The sequence below is a fragment of the Branchiostoma floridae genome, chromosome 11, assembly GCF_000003815.2.
Source record: "Branchiostoma floridae strain S238N-H82 chromosome 11, Bfl_VNyyK, whole genome shotgun sequence".
NCBI lineage: Eukaryota > Metazoa > Chordata > Leptocardii > Amphioxiformes > Branchiostomatidae > Branchiostoma > Branchiostoma floridae.
The window spans coordinates 7,169,174-7,188,214 of record NC_049989.1 but is presented as its reverse complement, the minus strand read 5'-3'; the positions used below and the strand labels follow the sequence as shown (position 1 = coordinate 7,188,214).

Genomic DNA, 19,041 nt, shown 5'->3' with positions numbered 1-19,041 from the left:
TAATAAACTTGTCACGTGTAGAGCACGTCATCGTGATGCATTAAAGATTAAACACAAGTGCAAATACTATACTCAAACAGACACTTACACGAGCATGTGCGTATAGGATAGTACTAGTCTTCACTATGGCCATGCCTCAGCCCCGGTTACAGTTCGCTCTGTTAGCCGCCTTCGGTACTTACCTCCTCCTGGTACCGACAGCGGTGTCTACAGCGGAGGGGGACACCAACAGGTTCCGGGATCCATCCATGGTCCAGGATAAAGGGTAGGTAGATATGTGTTAACCTGTATAACATATGGAATAGACAGACAGTACTGGGACATAATAGAGGATTATAATTGGCGGTTTCATAGTCGTGGTCTGACTAAGGACAGAAACGCTTTTTTTCTCGGAACATCAGGTGGTTAGAATTTCAGACAGAGGAGTGAGGAACGCTGGATCAGACTTACTTGGCTCAACACAATTTCTGAATTTTCATTGCATGCATGAGAGCCCCTTCTTTGCTCTCTCAGTTCATTATTCCATACTAGGGGAAACGATATTACGTTATGTATTCTCGTACATTCCTTTATATTCAATTCTATTTTACATGTATTTGTCTTATTAGGATGCCGTAATCGCAAGGTTAAAATAAGATGTTGTAAAGAATAAGTAAGCCTACGTCAGACTACATATTTTGGCATGACATGTTGTTGCGCCATTGGGACTGATTACAACATATGGACCAATACCAGTTGCTGCCCTCATAACCGACAATCATGCGTGGCACAAATGACCCCAAATTATGGTTGACATATCTTAATTAGTGCTTTTTTTCCGCCACTTGCATATATGGGTGTTTAGTGTAAGAGGCCGTTGTAGCGTGTGAACAACAGCGGCTGGGCCAGTTACTCTGTTATCTCTTCAAACTCTGTTTGGACAGCGGAAGAACGCGAAGGCTACATTGTATATATGGTCATATGGGTAATGGCCGACGTCTCAATTTGTCTTGATGTTTTGTTGCAGTCACCTGAAGGAGCACGTACAAGAGTTGACAGAGGAACAGATCAGCCAGATGTCACCTGAGGAACTGGAGTGGCACTTCTTCAAGTAAGTCAGCGGCTTGAGCAAATTCGTTCATTCAGTCATTTACCATTCATTAAAAATATGCTGGAGATGGTGAGATAAACCAAGGAGGTTTTTTTAACCTCCTTGGATAAACGTAAATTACGTTTCCTGTAAAGACGCCATAGAAAAGATAAGACAAATACATATGCAGCCATAAATATTTTTTTAAGCTTTAAAATTTTGGGACACGAAACCATCATCCCTACAGAAGTAAATACATAGTAGTTAACACTTAATCATACAGCTTACAAGTGTATTTAAGTTTTTACCTACTCTGAATCGTCCTCTCACCAGGTCCCACGACAGCGACAAGAACATGAAGTTGGACGGTCTGGAGATCATGGCCGCCATCGAACATAGGTCTGAATATAACTATCCTCCTGATGACGATGAACGGCTGGAGTACCACACAGGTAACATATGTTATGTTTCAGCTAATGTCTTAGTAGTAGTATTTTGGATACTTTTGGACACGAATGTCTTCTTCCATAACAAACGTCAAGGAAGAAACCAGAGTAGACATTTGTAATAGAAGGTCAATGTCAAAAATCCATGCATTAGGTGGTCATTGTGTTTGAGCCTAGAGAAGAGAACATGCCGCTTGGCATTACGAAGAATAGTTGATCATGTCAAAAGTCAATGTAGTAAAAGGCTAAGTGCAACAAGACGTACATTCTCAATGTACATCTAAAAGCATATCTATAGTACGCTCTTGCATCAACATTTTCCTTTATACTGATAGGTTTGGTGGACCAGATTCTAGAAGAAGATGATACAGATAACGACGGGATGATGAGCTACATCGAGTACGTCATCTCAACGCGCAAGCACAGGGAGCAGAATGTGAAGAGGAATCAAGAAAACTCGGGAACATCATAAATGGCGGATATGGATGAAGAGTTGTAAACATGTCATTGTCGTCTTATGTGATCATGACCAGACTAAATACATTGTTATAACGTTTAAGCCAAAACTCGGGTATTCATACCATTTTTTAATGAGGACTGTCTGCAAAGAATAAAGAGGTAGACCAGAACTTTGATATTCTATACATTGAAATTGTCACAAACGAACAAACTTTCTTTGTCTGCTTTTCACTATTTATTTTTTTGACCTGTCACACTGCGAATCGCACTCTTTGTACTGTGTATTACTTGTAGTCTGTGATATCTAAAGTTCTTCGCGAACCACACAACATGTAATTCACTCTGAGAACTTGTTTAAACAACAAAGACCACGTAACGCGAGGCGTGCACGCCCCTTAAAATGTAATCCAAGAAAAATTAAATTTACAGCATTAATGCCAGGTACTACAGCTCAATTACGTGATAGTATTTGTTGTATAGAACTAATGATTAACTCTGAGTACACGTGTACTTCTGCAATAGTTATATTCACTCTCACACGAAGCAAATACAATAGCGAACGGACAAAAGCGGCGGTAACTCAGTCCGTACAGTCATGGCGAGGTTGTGGTCTTGTCTTGCAGTCTGTGTGACTCTACTTCTGGTGCATAACGTGTTCGGCACTGATAATGAGAACAGGTTTCGGGATCCGTCCATGGTGCAGGACAAAAGGTAAAGTTCTCTTGCCGAACAGTGTTTATACAAGCCATATGGCATAATCTGGTAGCATATGGATATTCTTTTTATTCACAACAAGACTTATTCTGGGTTTAAAGTCACTAACTTAGTCACGCTTTGATTGATCTAATTACCCTACAGGAATACACTAATAGTTTCCACCATCTTCCCAAGAAGATTCAATTTTACATATGGTGTCCGTAGCGTTAACATACAAGGCCACATAACGGAAACATTTGTACTTTTATCCTGACCTTTGTTCTTTTAAAACATATTGATTGGAGATAAGCAAACCAACATTTGCTTGACCTCAAACAATGACACTTTCATATTATTACGTTGGTGACCAACATTTGTTACAACTGGCAGCGATTATAGGACATGTTTCACAGGCGCTAGGCTTGACTATTCTGAAAATGTACCTCTCAACAAAGGTGTTTCGAGCCTCATATAGGTTGTTACTAACAGCGTGTGACTTGGAGCAGCTGGGCCTCTCAACCACCCTCTTGTGCGTTTGGATATCAAATGCAAACAAAACACGTAACACAAAGTTATTTCATATGTTCCATACCAGTTGAGTTACCAGGTCTTTTTTTGCAATTCTATTTTCATGCAGTCACCTGAAGGAACACGTACAGGAGCTGACCCAGGAACAGATCAACCAGATGTCACCTGAGGAACTGGAGTTCCATTTCTTCAAGTACGTTAGTACGAGGGTGCTTCAGAAAGTAATGCCATTGGTTTTATAACAGGCTAATTTTTCCATCGAACGAGTTGAAATTTGGCATAAAGGTAAAGGTATATTTCCCCTTGATATTGAAATATCTCAATTTGTTTTCAAAATATTAATTAACAACTGAGTAGATTTCCAGTGACCACACTCTTGGAAGCTTGTAAGAAGATCAGTTTCTCTAGATCTGACCCATTTGTAAACAGCGTAGGGAGCTGATATTTCATTTGTATAATAGTGATTGTCTCTTTAGGTTACATGCTAATTTTCATTTCTAAACTCCCAATGGTTCCTCTTTCACAGCTACTAGAATGGAATGAGTTGCTATATTACAGGCAGTTTGAATAATAGCCAAATACGTGATTTGTTGATTAAAGGTTTCTGTAGACTGTTTTTCCATAAATTTTTAACTGTTTAAAGATCAAAAAGTGTGCTAAGTTTGATCTCTCTCAGTTAGCAAGAAAGTTGGCTACGGAAACCTTTATCAGCCCACCCCTGATCCCCGACCCTAAAATCAGCTCTTATACCTCACTTCACCCCAGAAACGAAAACTGAAAAACTGCTTGTATTTCACGAATAAAAATAGTCATGTGGTTTAACGAGAAATGCAGTTTGATACATGAGCAGGTTCAGTTTCTTACAATAGCTACAAGGGAGTCAGGGACATTATCAATTACACGTTAATTGAGCCTCTCATTTCTTCCGACGGGCTACCAAGGGCGTGGTCATTTTGAACTCAACTCAGTCACTCATAAAAATTTGAACAATAAATTGAGATATTTCAATCTCAGGAGGATATATGCCTTTACCTCTGTGCCAAATTTCAATTCATTCGATGAAAAATGAGCCTGTTATAAAACCAATGGCATTACTTTTTGTAGCTTGTAGCGATACGTTCAAGGCCAGTCCTTCTTTTGCCTTCGTTTGTTGTTTCTCTATTCCCAAATTTTCCTTCCTTTCATCATCCGCTGACTTTTCAACCCTTCCTTCTCGTGAAGATCTCACGACACTGATCACAACTTGAAGCTGGACGGTTTAGAGATCCTGGCGGCCATTGATCACCAGCACTCCCACAGACAGCCGGCCGAGCAACCCGTGCCCGAACATGAGACTCCCGAACAGACACGAGCCAGGAGGTACCGAGAACATCAGGAGAGACTCAACTTTCTAACAGGTCTGCCTTATGTCATGACTGGAAAAAAAGCTAGGTGGCGCTGCAGTAGGGAGGATTCGGTCCCAAACGTGACTAAGCGGGTATCCCCCCATAATATGCAGAGTAGATTTTCAGATCCATAATATAAGGATTTCCCCTAATGTGCATTTCTGCTCCTATGTCGCTGTCTAGTTACGTATAAGGAAAATATCTAAATGATTGACACCTTTGACAAAAGGAAGCAAGGAAGATACAATGCATTTTTAGCATTTACGGCCTGTCATGTGACGTCACGACCTATCGCACTGTACCATGCATGGGTAACAAGATTTTTCATCGTGTATTCAATATATATTTGAGCATAGTTATGAAAAAAGAAAACTTAATGAAAAATAACATCCAAAAAGCTTATGATATCACAAAGGTGCTACGTGTAAATCACAAATAATAAGATAAACAGTATTTTACAATGTTTTTATCTTCGTCTTAAGGCATGGTGGACAGGATCCTGGAGCAGGATGACACCGACGATGACGGCATGATGAGCTACGTCGAGTACGTCATCTCAAGACGCAGACATGAAAAAGATGCAAAAGCCTCACAACAGCAGCGGCAAAAGGATCTGAATGACCAGCTAAACCAATAGGAGAGTTTTATCTTTGAAAGGCTGGAAAAAAGCGGTTACCAAATAGAAAAGCTGTTAGTAACTTCAAACCAGTTAGAAAACTATTCAAAAGACGTTGTCTAATGATGTTAGACTTAGACCTATAGAAAACAGTACGTTTTCTTATATTTATTGTGCATAGTGGATACGTCATGGAAATAGATATGATGGACGGTCGTTGACTCTAGATACAGAGCGGTCTTAGATACAGAAATAAAGAAAAATACGCTAACATATTCAATGAAGTTGTTTTATTGCTTGTTGGTATCTTAAGTACTCACTTCACTAGTAGGATAAGGCTTTGCTTGACATGGTCAAACTTTACATCGTATTTCATCATTTAATGGGGCCTTTTTACGCACAAAACAGTATCGATATCAGTCCGTGGACATTACGCATACATCATACACGATACTCATAAAAATGACCGACATCTTTTTACGCAAGTTTACAGTCGTTGATATTAGACTATGGGTTAAACATTGACAAACGTTCACACGAGCTTTGCAAAGATAACCAGCGGTAGGCGTACTCCTAGTTAACACCGGGACAGAGGGATGGCGGGTAGTGTGGCAATGTCGTCGGCTGTTCTCCCGGCTGTGGTCGGGGCCATGGTCCTGCTCCTGGTCCCTCAGACGCGTTGCTTGTCTCCCGAGGGGTACGGCGACAACAAATTTCGCGACGCTCAAATGCTGCAGGACAAGGGGTAAGGTGTATGATATAGAAACGACGTTTATCTAACATATGGGAAATGTCACACATCTTTCATCGTGCAAGTGTTGAACTGCTTGTTCAGTACGTATATATGTGCCTTCTCAGTGCGCATCAAAATTTAACGAAGAACAATGTTTGTTGCTAGTCATGGACATAAAAAAATTCAGGGTATAAGTACTCAGGGATACTATTAACTAACAGTTGTGAGTAATGCTAACTGATGGTTCAAAGCTCTACGTGGTAGCAGCTGATTCGCTGTGTTTTGTTTTCCTACTGTACATAAACTGGGCCGACTGCAGGGTAAACAAAACATGAAGTACTTTTCCATGTGTGGGAAAATGACCACATGGTCATCATAGAGATATGATAACGTAAGCAACGGAGAACCCTCGGTAATTAGATCCTATATCAATTTAGATAGCATATCGTGGGTCACTAAACACAAAGGTATGAGTCGTATGACCCAAACACACTTCATTGCTGATTAAAAGAATGGAACCACGCACTCTAGCGGTTACTAAAGATACTGCAATCAGACAATTTGTTCCTATCTCCCCTATGTACATACATACGGTCAACTTCAAGTATATATCTATGACGTTACATTCATATATATTTCCCAGACATTTAAAAGAACACGTCAAGGAGCTGTCTGAGGAGGATATCAACAGCATGACCCCAGCGGAGAGAGAGTTCCATTTCTTCAAGTATGACTTAACTTCATTATTTTTGTACGACTCACATTCATACGTAGTGAAGTACACTCAAAATATAACAAAACATATCTTGTGATAAGAGCTACTCTACAGTAAGGTACGACACCGCATGTAAGAATGAACAGAATGTCTGTGAATGTTTTTGCATGCTCTTGTCTTGGCCAAAAACAGCTAGGAAGTATCCAATTACATACAGTTGCCTAATATTAACATATTCGTGCAAATGTGAAAGCTAGTTAATAGTCAATAATATATCGATACACGTGGTATTGATATTTCTGCAGCGTTTGTAAGTTTGCAATTATTCCTTTGCCCTTAAGGTCAAATCAGGTCTCTCGATAGCCAGGTAATCCGAGCACACCTGTGTAAGGCTTGTGATTGTTCTTTTTGACAACACCCCCGAAACCCTATTTCAGTTTTATTGCCCTTTTATCATATATATACGTCAGATCTCACGATAGCGACAAAGACCACCATCTGGACGGGTTAGAGATCATGGCGGCGGTATCCCATAATTCCGACTACGACAGTTTCGGGCGCCCGGCTCCTGAGGGAGAGACTGCCGAGCAGGAACGGGAACGGACCAACCAGGAGCACCAGGAGAGGATGACCGTATTTACAGGTACATCTCTGTGAATACTTTCATCATGTTGTTGAGTACTTGAGCATTAAAAGGGTTATTTGTACACAACCAATATCACCTACCTGCCAACTTTTCTATAGTCCTTGTTCTAGCATCCTCAGGGCAATGTACTGGCTAGATCAAGGTGAACTGAACTGAACTGATTGGATCGATAGAAAATCTACCCCTGTCATGAATTGTGATGAGCGGGAATACAACCTTATTCATGTCTGTGACCATATCCTTCAAACTGCCACGACACCTAGCAGTTCAAATCAGCATTGCCCGATTTCTAACGAAAGTTAAAAGGCACTAGAAGTAAAACAGAAATATACAGGATTCACAGGAATGGGACCATTAATAAGTGATGACAAGTGTCGCTTACACTATTGGAATTTTATCATTAGGTCTTGTGGACAAGATCCTGTCTGAAGATGATACAAACAACGACGGGATGATCAGCTACATCGAGTATGTCGTCTCTAGGAGGAGGGTACCCGGAACGTAGACTGTGTCCAGTACTAGAACTAGTAGTCCACAATACAATAATCGATCAGTACTGCTGTGACAATAAGGTGACCGGGAATTTATTTCTGCCCCGTTTCGTCCAAGAAACAAGGCATATATACTACACTTGAAAACACTTCTGGGTGTTTTTGGTTCGGAAAGTGACATTCGATTTTTATAAATTTTTGAGTACGATGCCAGAACGTGCCATATATAGAGAAAGTACATCAAACACAATTGGCATTCTAAAGCTCCCAGTATAAGCACACATTATACTGTATACAGAGTCACTGAGGACGATTAGAATGAAACGTTTCTCACATTTTATCATCACCTGTCATCTCCTGAAGTTTAGAAGTAATTAATAGCAGGTTGTTTTGCAGAATTATGGCAACATTGCCATATTTAGACTTCTGGAAAACCACCAAAACTTCAAGAGTGCCTGCTGTTTATTTTGTCGTTGGAAACTGGACATACAATCTGCTAAAGTATGTGACATTATAAACTGAACATTGTAACATAAACCCACACTGCATGTACTCGCGATCAAGACTACAATAGTAGCATATATATATTTGCAAATAAAAGTTTAATATCCAATAAGATAATGACAACTTCACTTAATTGTAGCCCTAGATGATATCTTAGTCTTGTTGATATTTCAAAATGCTCAGTTGAAAGACAAGAAGTGTGAGGAATGCTTTGGACTTTGTACTGATATCTAAGATAACACATCTCATCAACTTTGATACATAGAATGCGTCAAGTGCTCTAAGGAAGGTTTAAATGCACTACGTCCTTCTTATGATTTAAAAAAAAAACACATTAACGTTGTACGTTTGGACAGAATTCTATCTACCTGACACGCCTCATCGTCTTAGATATAGTGTTCTTGTATCTATATCTTTGACAAGTGATACACATTTTACTATTGTGGTATCTAGAAATGTCATGACGCTACTCTAAAAGTGTTTTGTGTACAATAAAGATGTAACTGTGTTACGCAGGGACGTAACTGTTAAAACCGTTATGTAACGTTCACACAGTGGTACGTCATACGGTCTCGCTCTCGAACAGGAATGGTAGATTGTGGTCGGCTGACCCTTCATAGTCAGGCCCTGGGTACCCTGGGTATATGGTAGAGACAGGTCTGCCGTCAGGACTGATGACGTCAGGTTCTGGTAACTCAGCAGGAGTTGGTGACGTGTCAGGATCGGGTCTGGGCACGAGATCGGGTCCTGGGGACGATTCGGGGGACGAGACGTCAGGTTTAGGTGAGGTACCTGGTCCTGGGCGTAAGGATGGTCCTCCTCCGGGCAGAAAACCACCGGCTGTGGAACGACAGGCGCTTATGATTATTTTTCGTAAGAAGTTATAATTATTAACAAATGTGTGCTCTTTTAGTCATGTAAAGTACAGGAAAATTACGTTATAGTCATGTCATGTCATAATCTTTCTTTTCATACCTTCTGACGTCACTGCCATCAGTTCCTCCAATAGGGATACTCTGTTCGCTAGGAGATCCACCTTGCGGAGTAGTGCCGACATGTCAGGCATACCTTCTGGCAAACCCTCCATGCTGAACCCTGGCGCCCCAGGCATGCCTGGTTCACCTACAAAAAAGATCCAGAACGTAAATTGTATGTAACAGTTATATGCAAGTTTATTTAAGAAAATTACAAGGGAGTCGACGCAGTTGACCCCTACATAACTTGTCTAATCCTCGTCATCTATTTCATAACTTTTGCTACGTACCTACAACAACAACTCACCAAATTAATATAATTCGCTATCTCACCCTGTTCCCCAGGTAAGCCTATTTCTCCCCGTAAGCCAGGTTGTCCCGGAGGCCCTTGCGGCCCGGTAGGTCCTTGTGCCCCGGGCCTTCCCCGTGGGCCCTCGGGACCCGCTCGCCCGGGGATCCCGGGGTGACCCGGAGGGCCGCGGGGACCCACGGGCCCTGTAGGTCCTGTCGATAACACCTCCGAGTCGGCTTTCTTGCCATTTGTGACAGGGGGTGGGCCGACTGGCAAATCTTTCGTGTCACTACTAACCGGTAGACCCTGCAATAAGAATATTATATATGGACTAGGAGATTCACAAAACTGTAAAATTTCAATAGTTGCGTTTGGTCTATTCTGTACCACACAAAATCGCAGACTAGCTTCCTGTAATGGTAGCTAACTGAGGTTGGAGAATTAAGTCATGATCAAAGTTCAAACACATGAAAATAAAACATATTCTACAGTTATCGCAAAGAGAAAGTGAGTGAAATGCTAAGACTTACTGTGTTCTCCAGAGCACTCATCCGCTTCTCTAGAGCTGTCAGACGAGTGCAGTTGAAGCAAGCTGTGGAAATACAATGAATTGCCTTCAAATGACAAAATTTTGAACAAAATACACACAACTACAGTTCGTGGCTTGGGAATCTTTCGAGACGCAGTTTGTCTCTTCATCAACCCGATAGATCTCATCTTGGAGTTTCCTTGTCGCGTACAATATCATTGTACTCTGACTAATCGTTGTTACCTCTGGCACATAGTGGGAAAATATTAAAGCCGGGCAATGAACTAATGAGACTAACCCCACCAGAATTTCTTACTGGGGTACGGTGATCGTAGAATTCCGCAAAAGAATCAGGATAGTCAGTCCATGCTAAGGTTAAAATGTTTCCCCTCCGGAAAGTTGGCTGAGCGGCCGGCCAACTCCTTTGGTAGCAAAACTCACCTGTCAAATTATTGTCCTTATAAGCAAACGTAATCAATCTGGTGGAGACTACAACGAGACTACTCTAGTTTACGTACTGTCCTGACAGGTTGCTCCCTGGAAGCCGGGGCAGCACCTCCACTCCATGGCCGTGACGGTCTTGTACGCCACTCGGTAGGTGGGACGCACTGTCCGCCGGTACCTGGCAGAGATAGTGAACACGATTACATAGTCAAATCTGTGCTAGTGACCACCTCTATATAATCATCATCATCATCATCATTTGGCGACGTCTGGACGTTGAAACAATGGTACATATGGTCGAGTCAAGAACTGCATTCTTTTTCTGGGCATTTACCTTTGACATATCACCTAGAATACCTGTCGCTGCACATGCGATCAGATCTCTAACCGTGAGAGGGCTCACAGTGACGTCTTGACTTTGCCCATGCCACATGCCCCACATGAGATACTCCCCTGCCTACCTGTAACAGTTGCCAGGTTTCCAGACGGAGCACCCCGGCATGTAGTAGGCTTGTTTGTAGACCGCCGAGCCATTCTTAACCTTACAGGACACCTGCTTGGACACTGTGTAGGCGCACCAGTTACTGAGAACGAAAAATAAGGAAAAATTCAACGTTATCACGATAAAAGCAAGAGCTTTTGAAAACTATGGCCTTTTGCGGTTATTCAGAGTCTATCGTGATACCAGGAGCTAAACTCCCGTGCTGCTTGAATCGGCTGCAGAATGGGCTGCTAAATAGGCTGTTAGTTTCAGGTTGGGCACCCTAAGGAAGAAGAAGCACCTAAAAAGAATTTGTCACAATGCATAACTGGTACTGTTACACATTATAGTCAGTACATGTATTTTCTTCATTATATATATCATACAACCGCTATCATGTTATGAATCTACTACGTCTTTGTAAAATAAAAAATAGCCACATTTGAATCAACGTTCATAAATCAACAAATCCATTATAGTTAATCACACTGAACCATTAAAAACCGAGCCTCACACAGTAGAAAAGCAAACAAGTGAAAGTAGATTTAAAACCCACTTAGATTAATCGGGCTGTTACTTAAACATTAAACAGGGTTGGACTCGTCAGCCGGATGTTTTCTACTTCAAATTGCCAGACAGTCTACGGTCAATGTTAACAAAGGATAACTTACACAGAAATAACACTTCATGCGGTCTCCTCACAACTTACATCTGCTAAGTTTGGGGACTAGCCAGGCTTTTAAACTTGGGTTATGTAAACTCTGAGATCAAACATTTGGCTGCTGAAACATGGCCTGTTAAAAGAGTTATGTGTCTTTCAACAGTCCGCCTGTGTTCTGTATATAATTACAACGCATAACCCTCTCATATGTGCCTCATCACATATTAGTAAGTGTCAATTGAAAGGGTAAGCAGGAACATATTTCCTCTAAGTTCGGTACAAACTGTGCAGACATGCTATTTCTAAAAAAAGGACTTTGGGTGATTTACCTTTTCTGTTTTCAGCGGACAAGAGCTCAAGGCGTAAGTTATGCGACTCGCGTCACACATCGTCGGTAGCTTGTGTTATATAATCTTATATTGTTGATACACAAACTAAATGCTATGCTGCAGTACTTTGAGAAGGCGTCAGGGGCCCTCAATCAAAATGGTCCTTCATTTGCCACCGTCTATCTACATAACAAATATCACACAGATCCACCCACAGCTTCTTGAGTTATGCTGCACACACAGAAAAGTCAAAACCAATCGCAATGCTAATTCATATCGTCGTATATGTTTTCTTGTCGTTTATTATTGTCGCTAATATTGCTTTAGTTGTTGCCATTCCTAACAACGCACTGCAGCCCTAATATACTCTCCAGTGTGTAGATTGGAAGAAGTAGAAACCCTTCAGTCGCGCCAAACATTTATGCTGGGTCAGCCACCTATTTATCTTGTGTGAAAACAAGCACTTATCTCTGCAGGGAGCATGGCGGCCGTGACAGAGACAGGGACTGGGAGATAACGGCGCAGACAGGAGTGTAATATATGAGGTAGTGGTGTATATATGGGTCTTGTTGGATCAACATATAAACACCACTCATTAAGAGCTGTCTGGGATGTAACATCCATTGTCTTCTCGCCTGGGACTTGAACTATATCATTCAGAATATATGTGGCTTCTGCTGTATACTATCTTTCATTTCAAGAGGATCTGTGATTTGTGCATCCGCCAATATCAATGTGAGCCTGCGCCCCTGTGAAATTTCGAAAACAAAAAGATTTCTTTGCTATTAAAGGGAGTTTGCACGAGGAAACATTAAAACACTCCTGGGCATCCGAGTCTTATAAGCAGGTCTTAAAGTAACTCTGGATTAATGCGACATTTTATTTTGATTGATCAAGGAGGTTATAACCTCCTTGGATTAATAAAGCCATGATAAAGAGTTTGTAAGAATGATCCAAGACCAACCAAGGCCCCAGACACCACCCGTACTCTGCTACCCAAGATCACAGACGCCATTAATCACTAGCTTCCATTCGAAACCAGGTGCAACGCGAAGAGCACAAGAGATACAAGGTCAGTGTCGCCCTAACACGCTCTGGATGTGTAATTGAATGTAGTGTCACCCCCTACAATAAATCCTGACATTCCTAGGATCCCATAGTCCCAATAGTTGCGTCATGGCGATAGACGAACATCCGGGTTCTGGCAGTTGGAGCCTGGGATATTTACGATCGTGGAGGCATTGTGTCACGTGACTACAAACTCTAGCGTGTCAAGCTAAGTCAGTAGTCAAGCTATATCTCTGGTTTTTACTGACACAAACCCGTATGGGTTTAGAATTCAATGACGTTTTCAGGGCTGTTTTTGCACGTTTAGCTCAAGAAACATAATTCATTTGCAGTTTGCCGGTACGGTAGATGGTGGGATTGTCTAGAAGCAACCGTGTTGTTCTGAGCTACTTAAATCAGACATCTAAAAGCAGACTTTATTTAGCCAGCATTTATTTACCGGTGTCAAGGTGATGAGATGGCGATCATGACGGACGGACAGAAGACAGCCGGGCCGAGCAAGACGACCGGCCCGGGAGGCCTCGGCATCTCTCCCGACAGTTGTGTTTACTGTGAGGGTCTCCAGAAAGGCCGTGCTCCCGGTGTCACTCAGCGAACTTCACTTTCCCCTGGGTGGCCTGCAGTTAAAGAAGCTCTATTCTGGCGTCTTGACCCTGATCGAGTTTCTCACAGAACCGCTTGTTGTAGCGTGTCAAAGAGCCTGCTTTTTGCCTCGCAGTTGGAGAACGTTTACTCAGAAGGTAATCAGCGTGCGACAGCAGTGACTGGTTACTTTAGAACCATTGTGCCGCTCTCTTAGCAACAGAATCGTAATAACGATAGCGTCAATACAATTTGTATACTAGTTCATGGTGGGCTTTGAACTGATCGCAGCCAGCTTTAAGACAAAATAATTTAGTCAAAGTAACAATTGACATGTTTGTAAACTGAACTTGATACCACCTGATTTTTATTGTCAAATATTGAGGATTCAAATTCATCTGAAGAGATTGTTCTTGTTGATTATACATAAACAGAAGTCATGAATGAAAGCAGGCGGCGACTGTGTAACGCATGACAACTGCATGTGATCAGGTCATCAGGAATAGACTGACACGGTATTCAAGACGATGTCGTGAAACAAACGAGGGGTATCCGAGGAGTCGGGTAGAACCCTATAACAAAACCGACCAGCTTGTCGACTTGCCGGATCCGCACGCAATCGCGGTTCGTCCGTGCACCTGACATGTGCTGTCTGCTGCTACCTCTCACCGCGTCACCACACACGTTGGAGCCGGCGGATGAATGAGAACTTACAGTCTTTCAATCACGAGATAAGCCGAGACCGGTACAAGATGTGAGATAACGTTGCGACCTCGCCAGCTTGTTGACCTGTTGAGGTTGTCTGTCGGCTGGGGATGTAGTAATAACTGCAAGGCGCGCGGGCGGTGATCTCGTTATCAGTCTCTGTCAGTCCTGAAGCGTGACTCTGGGACGACTGCCAGACACCCTTGAACTTAAGTGTTCAGCAAGTGGCTTTTCCAACATTTGTTTAATCTGAAGTGCAACGTTGTAATGCACACAATAGACCGATTGCGAAGCCTAGGACACGTCGGTACAGCCTTCGCTACTTCGGTACAGGCTTCGCAACCGCTATACCACTACAACGTCGACCGACACATAAAAAATTACATCTAGACCAACAAAATGGCCGACTTGCCCAGCTGCAGTCTTGTCAAACAAGTTCTAATGAACATTTCTATCAAACCAGTCTGTGAGGTCTGGATTGCTTAAATATTGGATCACATTTCCATGAATGTATAAATACAGAAATATTTATGTATAGACATATGCATTCCTATGCATTCCGAGGTCCCTTAAACACACTGTGGAATGCTTTTAAGACACACACTAACGACCATTTTCAAGACACCGGTATAGTTACTCTGTTAGTGTAGACTATTCCAGAAAGCTTTGTTCTTTTTTTACCACTATAGAAAAAAGAAGTTTCCAACATAAACGTTTTGACACAGCCTTGCCCCAAATTATCCTCGCACCACCGATAACAAGCGTAGCTAAGCCTGGAGAGCGTTTCGATTACTTTGTCCAGCCTTGTTTCAAGCAGACCGAAAAATTGGCGTGCAAAGCGCCACTACTTTCTAATTAGCGTTTAGCAAGCTGAGCTCGCAAAGCCACAGCCGACTACAAATTTGTAAACCACCATACATCATTTGGACCACCACTGCTAGCAGTGCACAGTTCGTCCTTTGGCCTAGATATTTCCTAATCTGTTGATCTTTAGAAACCTTGGCCTGTAAAATGTACAGTTAATCAAAATTCAAACACTTGACAATACCCTTCAGTATTGCACAGACCTATCATCTGAAACAACTTGGCCAGCAGGTATTCACCCTACTGTTGTGATCATGATATATCCCTCACCACCTAAGTACCTTCCCCTACAGACAGGCAACATGCCTTACGAATACAGCACGTCTTTCAACTGGTTATCATCAGTTGTAAACAAAATATAAGACTTCCCCTTTCCCAAGATTCCTTTCCGCCTAGCCGCCGGGTAAAACCACACACCAGACGCCATAAGCTTCTTTTCCTCCTCAGCAAAACGTTTAAGATGTGATGCTGCATACCTTACTTAAGCCTGGATAGGGTTAAGCTGTGATTGGTACACTGAAAAGTCTTATTTTTGCACAGATCTTGGCTTATTCAAGTCGATAACATGTTTGCATCATTCAAAACAAGACCTGCCCTAATACTAGATATCAACACAATCCATCCAGGCATTCTAGAGTTATGTTGGTCATCTACACACATACATGTACACGCAAACACACATGCAAACGATGCCAAAAACAAACTCTTCTTACCTTCTTGGCGAAGGTAATTAACAAGTTACTACGCGACCTCAACTTTTAGCACGTTTTCTGATGCACTTTAATCTATTAACTGATGACATTCTGAACCGATTGAATCAATGTAAAGTATTATAAATATAAGCACACCACATTTGTTCAAACTCAACAAGTCCAAAGAGGACTGCCCGCAGCAAAGTCGCCATCTTCCTGTTCACCTTGAACTGTCAGTGCCACCTGTCTGACTTCAGCATGATTAAAAGCTTACATAATGGATTTTAAATAGACATGCTACAAGGGTTAGATTTACAGGGTGTGAGGAAAATAACTTACACCTGCAGCTCAGCGTATACAGGTGATCGCAGATGACTGTTTCTGACTTTATCTATCATCTAACAGATTCTGACTATTTATCAATGTTACAAGCCGTGACTTTCTCCATCCATACACGACTATGGCGACAAGACTGTTAATCAGAAATAATCGCTGCCAAGGCACCTCCAGACAAGTGATGCAAGAGCGGACAAGACATACTTAGCTCTCTAGAACTGGCCGTGGCCATAATTTGTTCTCACAGGTATTACAAAGATAGCACAAGCACGTATAACAGAAAACACATGTCCAGGAGGAGTTCGTTTTACCTTATACCTGGCCTTCTGTCTATGTACTAATCCAAACCGGAAAGTAGCCAGAATTCTCACAGTGTCTATTGGGTACTATGGGCATGACATTTTAACCTAAAGCCATGTCACTTATAATAGTGATCTTCTTAATAAACAGCATCGTATAAGATTTCAGATGTCATAATTACACTTGCACGTTGGTTTAAAGGCTCCAAAGTAAACACCATATCAAAATCTGTCGGCTTCACGGCTCAGACAAGGATGTCTGTCTCACGGAAGGTCATGTATATGCAATGGATATCACTAAGATGTTGACATCTAAGATGTATTAGATAACGTTTGTGGAAGTCAGGGTTGTGGAACAACTGTGTTAGATTAACATGTCATGGTTCAAGGCATTACCTTCAGGTTAAACAGGGGACGGGCTAGCACCTTCTGTTTGTGTAGTGTCTAGAGGCGGGCTTGCAATTGGTCTCATTAGGTAGTTTATTGGTAGTTATAGTGGACATAATTCATCTGAAGTCCCCATGCCAGATAAAATAGGATTACATAGGGAGTTATGTGTACAAGTGGCGTGGTGAGATGGTCTTCTGTCGCCACAAACGAATCAAGGACAATGTTAACACAAGGGAATGTTTAAATAATTCCCGTAACAATCTTGCAATTTTCCTGCGTTGTCGTCCTGTGGGGATAAAGTCGAAACATCACTGTTCAATATTCCACAGGACCACCTGATCATGTCAGGTATTTACAGAGCTGCACCTAAAAACGTGATGTTTCTGGAAACGGCTCTACGTGTTGTATGGTTACTTTTGAGGCTGTGTCTGAAAAGTACAGGAGTAGTCGCCATGTCGCCATACACACATCCTAACATGCCATCCACGGGCCAGAGTCAAGTCTGTGAGAATTCCTGCCGTGCCGAGGTGCGGTACGCTGTGTGCTATCCCCGACACCCATGTAATATTTTAGTAGTGACGGGATGGGCGTGAGAGCAATAATAATGCAGTGCAGTGTGCTTCGTACCTAACGTGTAGACATTTTCAAAGTCAGGTTCACAACCTTGTCTTCGGTATCTTTAGCAATCATCCTCATATTATCCGACAGAGGCACCATGTCTTACAGTTAAAAATCATAGGAACAGGGGGTAGCAACCAGTACATAATATTCAACCAGCCAACTGATTCTTAAAGGACACAGCTAAGGTTTTCATGGGCGTACACAAAGGACCGATTGTTGCATCTGATGATACACAAAGCCTTGGACACGTGCAAACACTTTCGAGACAGATTGAGTGCAGAAAAATTACGGTCGTGTGTGTTCGACTCTACAAAGGGTACGTGACCTGGGCAACACTCATGGGCCCACGTTATTACAAGGAGTGATTCAGGAGACAATTAGACATGCTGATATCACGCATTCATATCTGCACCTGAACATCACCATCATTGACACTCACAACAATGTTCCGCCTGAACACACTTCGTTACATTTGCTTGGTAAAAACTGCATGTAACGTTATATCACATTCACATGAAATCTTACCTGGTCCCTCCCTGGTACCCGTTGGTGGACTTACGCTGCGCCTTGGTAGACCCCACACACGATACGTTCAACACAACCAGAGTCACCAGCAGCGACAATGTGGTTCTTATGAGTATCATCTCCGTTCTCATTGTTGTCCTTTTGCGATAAGGTCCACTACAGGCGATTTGTCCCTTTCTCACAAACCCAGACTCCTTTGTAGTTGTCAACGCCCCAAACAACACGCCCTGAGAACCAGCTGGTATAAGTGCTGTACACTCAGTATGCGGGGTACAGACTCAGTCATGTATGAATGAAAGTCCAAAAATCTCTCGTACACTTCTTTAAGTCTCGCCCGCCGATGTTCTAGGAAAATCACCGGTGTTTCGCCTAAAAACGCCTTCCGCTACAAGCACCAGCAAACGTCGTCAGGTCGTTGCAAAACGTCGACTCAGACGTCGACCGTGATTTGGAAGTACAGTCCTGAACAAGCCCTTGTGTCGTCTGGTAGGCCTGGGCTAGCTTCATCTCCCACAGACTGTACTGTTGAAAGTCTCCTATGGCAGGACTGGGCGACTTCGATACAGTTGAGCGTTGAGGGTACCACGAGAGCAAAGATTTTTGCAGCAGGAGTTACGGAAGCTTTTATAACATTGTACGTAATGTTTACACAATTATGTACCGTGGTAAATCGTCATACAAATGAAATGTCTGTTACTTTGTAGACAAGTTTTGAACATCTATTTTCTATCTAATCTTTATCTATTCAGTTTCTTTACATAGTGAGAGTAAACCATTATAAGTTATGCGAACATTTGTATTCTTTTCATCAATAATTCTGACATCGAAAATCTTTGAGTCTTGAACCTGACAGCATCGTCACTTCCGGTGCACGAATGACGTCATCAAAATTATGAGACATCTCCCGTAATGCCGAATCTGTATATCGTAGACTTCCAGACTAACGATTCCTGGCCCGGGA

At 42.2% G+C, this 19,041-nt stretch overlaps 2 protein-coding genes across 4 annotated transcripts; one reads left to right on the top strand and one right to left on the bottom strand.

The window, feature by feature from the left end:
* The first annotated feature begins 89 nt into the window (after positions 1-89).
* On the top strand, positions 90-8,061 carry LOC118425906 (multiple coagulation factor deficiency protein 2 homolog). Of its 3 annotated transcripts, XM_035835059.1 has the most exons (7): positions 90-265; positions 1,007-1,090; positions 1,403-1,521; positions 1,851-2,685; positions 3,308-3,391; positions 4,420-4,595; positions 5,066-5,474. In XM_035835059.1, exons 1-4 carry the CDS (start codon positions 126-128, stop codon positions 1,985-1,987), a joined length of 480 nt encoding a protein of 159 aa, XP_035690952.1. In that variant the 5' UTR covers positions 90-125; the 3' UTR covers positions 1,988-2,685; positions 3,308-3,391; positions 4,420-4,595; positions 5,066-5,474. The 3 variants fall into 3 exon arrangements, with proteins under 3 accessions (XP_035690952.1, XP_035690953.1, XP_035690951.1); XM_035835060.1 differs by lacking the exons at positions 90-265; positions 1,007-1,090; positions 1,403-1,521; positions 4,420-4,595; positions 5,066-5,474 and adding exons at positions 7,118-7,290; positions 7,698-8,061 and having other exon boundaries at positions 2,032-2,685; XM_035835058.1 differs by lacking the exons at positions 90-265; positions 1,007-1,090; positions 1,403-1,521 and having other exon boundaries at positions 2,044-2,685.
* Positions 8,062-8,228: 167 nt separating this feature from the next.
* On the bottom strand, positions 8,229-18,690 carry LOC118425905 (collagen alpha-1(XXVI) chain-like). The gene is made up of 7 exons (XM_035835057.1): positions 18,081-18,690; positions 10,989-11,111; positions 10,602-10,705; positions 10,085-10,146; positions 9,596-9,860; positions 9,264-9,410; positions 8,229-9,128 (listed from the first exon to the last, which is right to left on the bottom strand). Exons 1-7 carry the CDS (start codon positions 18,209-18,211, stop codon positions 8,851-8,853), a joined length of 1,110 nt encoding a protein of 369 aa, XP_035690950.1. The 5' UTR covers positions 18,212-18,690; the 3' UTR covers positions 8,229-8,850.
* Between the last annotated feature and the right edge of the window lie 351 nt (positions 18,691-19,041).